At 60.1% G+C, this 3,866-nt stretch overlaps 1 protein-coding gene across 1 annotated transcript in view; it reads left to right on the forward strand.

Moving 5' to 3' along the window:
* SIGLEC15 (sialic acid binding Ig like lectin 15) overlaps nucleotides 1–3,442 on the forward strand; it is a 15,018-nt gene extending 11,576 nt beyond the window's left edge. Inside the window, exons 4-6 of the mRNA XM_037165068.2 lie at nucleotides 1–375; nucleotides 1,493–1,523; nucleotides 3,361–3,442. The exon at nucleotides 1–375 is cut by the window's left edge and continues 3 nt beyond it. Coding sequence (XP_037020963.1) covers nucleotides 1–375; nucleotides 1,493–1,523; nucleotides 3,361–3,442 — 488 coding nt within the window. The remainder of the gene's footprint in view (nucleotides 376–1,492; nucleotides 1,524–3,360) is intronic.
* The last annotated feature ends 424 nt before the right edge of the window (nucleotides 3,443–3,866 follow it).

Below are 3,866 nucleotides of genomic sequence, written 5' to 3' on the forward strand. Positions count from 1 at the left end.
CCCCCAGGATCGTCAACATCTCGGTGCTGCCCGGTCCTGCGCATACCTTCCGCGCACTCTGCACGGCCGAAGGGGAGCCTCCGCCCGCTCTAGCCTGGTCTGGCCCAGTTCTGGACAACCTCTCAACTGCCCGGCAGGGCCCGGGTCAGGGTCACGGCCACCAGGTGACCGCCGAGCTGCCCGCGCTCGCCTACGACGGCCGCTACACATGCACAGCCTCTAACAGCTTGGGCCGCGCAGAGGCCAGCGTCTACTTGTTCCGCTTCCACGGCGCTTCCGGGGCCTCAGCGATCACCCTCCTGCTCAGTGCGCTGGGCCTCAAGGTGCTGCTGCTGCTGGGAGTGGTGGCGGCTTACACCGCGCACCGCCGCCTAGGTGGGTGTGCCTGGGACAGGGTGGGTGCAAGGGGAGCAGCGGGTTGGAGGCTTTTAGGGTAAGGCCATCTGGCTGGCCACCTGGCGTGACACAACCCAAACATCATTTTTGCACAGAGACATCATTTCCGTTTCCTCTACCTTCATCCAGCCCCAGCAGGTGGGGACCTGTGTGAGCCCATTCTACAATCTGGAAGCTAAGGCCAGGCACGGTTAAGAAACTTGCCTCTAGCCTGGAGTCACGGAGATAGAGACCCAGCCAGCAGAGCTCTGGCGTCCCCTCCCCCTTTACCACCACTCATAAAGGACACCTTCCTAAGATGGCTGACCACACACAGGCTTTGCCAAAGAGCACATTGCATTGGTTACAGCAGCACCTTGAGGGCCTACTGGTGCTGTGTAGGTGCTGACAATGCAGAGATGAGTAGACAGAGGGCTGCCCTTGGACGGGACGCTGAGGAGGAGGCAGGTAACTGCAGTCTGCCCAAGTGCACCCTACAGTCAGGGCGCCGAAGCGGGTCTGTGCACATCACTCTGGTGGGCGTCTGGGCAGGGGCCCAGAGGGAAGGCTTTCCACAGGAAGGGGAGAGGGAGAGTGAAATCATGAGCTAAAAGAACAAGGAGCCAACAGGATGCCCAGCAGAAGGAACAGCACGTTCAGAGCGAGGAAGGGTAAAGTAGCAGAGTGTCCTCAGAGAGATGCAGACTGCCCCCCATTGCTCTCACTGGGCCAGAGGGGAAGCTGGCTTCTGTGTCCTGGAGGGGCACGTCCAGAGCCACTCAGACCACCCAGGTCCACACCACCAGCCTCAGACTCTCCTGGGAGGAAATCCAAAATGTGCCACAGCTGCCCTGGCTGCCACCCTGCCCGGGCCACACGGGCCCTCTCGCTGGTTCCTCGGTCTGTGCTCAGGGCCCCAGGAAAGCGGGTTTGCCGGTTGGACAGCTTCTCACGCCACCCTGCTCTTCATCTTTTATGTGGCTCCTTCCCACCCTGCTAGCTCGCTGTTGTCCCACGTTCCCCTCAGGCCACTCTCCACAGCGGGCAGGGTGGACGGCCAGGCCTAGGCCCCCATGTAGATTCATGCCCTTTCTCTTCCTCTTTGTCCCCCACACAGAGCATCCGGCCACCCAGGACACCCCACCACGGTAAGTGAGCTACCCCGCCCCCACCTCGCTGGGCTCTGGTCTTCACTGGCCCAGGGGTGCAGGCTCCTCAGGGCAGACGGCATGAGGAGAAAGGAGAGACAAAGGGCTGGGGCTGGGGTCCTGGCCTTGACCAAGGTCTAGGCCCTCCCTGCGGCCTTCAGAGGAGCTCCTCCTTGAGTCCACCATGCCTTCTCAAGCCAGACCAGGCCACGGTGTCCTGTCCTCCCAACCCCACCCCACCCACCCCCGTCATTTCTTATCTGGGCCTCACACTGGCATCTCCCCTAGGCCCGCCCAGGGTCCTGGTGACAAAGGCTCGCTTTTCTGTGTGCCTGTCTGATCTCTGCACCGGGGCGCGGCTCCTCAAGGCCGTGTCTCCGCTCAGAGTGACTAACCTAGAACGGGCGAGCCCATGCCAAAGCCACCTCAAGGCCCTCATTCCGCCAGATGCCCTGCTGAAGCCTTTGTAAACGAGTGTCATTAGAGGTGCTGAGGGCTCAGGTCAGGGGCCCAGGGACCCAGCTAGGAGGTGTTGACCCCCCCATCTGTGCTTCCGCATTTGTGGTCTTTGTTCAAGTGAAGGCTCATGTTGATGAAGAAAGAATTCAGATCAGAGACCCTAGGGGTCCGTCTGGGGCGCTGGGTTAGGGCGGGGTTGAGGAGGAAGACAGTCTTCCAGGCTGTCGAACCCAGGCTCCGCTCTCTTAGCTCCACTTCGCCTGTGCCCCAAGGGGTGCAGAAGCCGCACTGCCAGCCCAGCCCCTCCCCCCAGCTGCCTGTGCAACATCCCTTCTCTTCGCTCGTTTGCTACTGCACCAAGGTGCCTAAACCAGAATACTATTGTTCAAACATTTATTGAGCACCTCCTGTGTACACATTTTAGATGTTAAAGATACAGCAAAAATCCCCAACCTGGGAGAACTCAAACTTTACCATGGGGATTTTTAACAAAACCATCTTAGATCTTAAAATAAGAGCTCTGAAGGAAACGGACAAGAAGCAGGACACGAAGCCCAGCTCCAGGGAGGGAGGGGGCCACTGGGCTGTGGCTGCTTTAGATCAGGACATCCTCTCGGCTGACATGACACTGAGGACACCTGAGCCCAGAGGGGCAGGCAGGGGTGGCGGAGGTGATCCGGGAGAAAAAGGCAGCCGAAAGGCTCAGGGGAGACCCGGGAGAGGGGGGAGCAGGCTGACAGGCTGCAGGATTTATTCTGGATGCTATGGGAAGTCACCGAATGGGTTCAAGTGGGCGAATGTTCCCATCTGAACAAAAAGGGGGCTTGTGAGGAGGCTGTTGGCCAAGCTGAGGTTGGCATGGCTACCCCGATGAAGGCGATAGTGGAGGCAGGGAGACGGCAGGGCTGGCTGGAGGACCAGGCGGGCATCACGAGTGAGGGAGGGAGCCAGGACACCCAGGTTTGGAGCTGGAGCCGGGGTGCCACTCACTGAGATAAAGCTGAGGAGAGAACGGGGGGGGGGGGGTGAGGATCAGTGAGCACTGCGGACACTTGGGTTTGAGATGCCCTCTCAGACGTCTCAGAAGCCAGGAAAGCAGGTGGAGCTCAGGAAAGCCAGGCCTGCAGGTCAGGGACACGGAGGTGGGTTTTGAAGGCACAGATGCGACCCCTGTGGGAGTCTGGGATACGGCCGGCCCCCACGGAGGCCGCTCCCATCCCACAAGCTCTGCACTGCTCTCCAGCCTTCAGTTGGTGCCCAGGCCCTGCTGAGTCGGCCACCTCGTCTCTCCTTCCTGCCCCTTGCTGGGCTGCGGTTTGGGGAGTCGAGGACCCCACTTCCTGTGTTGGGTGATCAGCCAACTTCCTCTTGTCCACAGGCCTCAGGCCCAGGAGTCCAATTACGAGAATTTGAACCAGATGAGCCCCCGGAGCCCACGGGCAGCCACATGTTCACCCTGAGGAGCCCCTCAGCCACAGGCTGCACCTGTGCACCATGAGTTGCAAAGGTCAACGTGAGGCTTGGCTGGGGCAGCCCTTCCTGGCTCTCAGGCACCACGGCAGCCACTCTGGGGCTCAGGACCCCACTCACAGGGGCTCAGTGGTCTCCCACACGGACATCTGCCTCGGAGCCCGGCAGTATTACGTCAGTGGGGCCGACATTTTGAAAGAGTGCATGTATGTCTGAGCATGTGTGAGCTCCCGGGTGACACTTCCAGAAGAGCCCCTCTCACTTTTTCTTACCTGGACATCACAGTAAATCAGGCAGGACACTGGTCATCATGTCTCGAGACCCAGACTCCATCCTGACTTTGTCACCAGCTTGCTATGTGAACCAAGGCCCCTTTTTTCTCCAGAGGACCTGGTCTCAGTTCCTCCACTGTGG

This window comes from Artibeus jamaicensis, unplaced genomic scaffold, assembly GCF_021234435.1.
Source record: "Artibeus jamaicensis isolate MK-2021 breed Jamaican fruit bat unplaced genomic scaffold, CSHL_Jam_final contig_354, whole genome shotgun sequence".
In the NCBI taxonomy this organism is placed as follows: domain Eukaryota; kingdom Metazoa; phylum Chordata; class Mammalia; order Chiroptera; family Phyllostomidae; genus Artibeus; species Artibeus jamaicensis.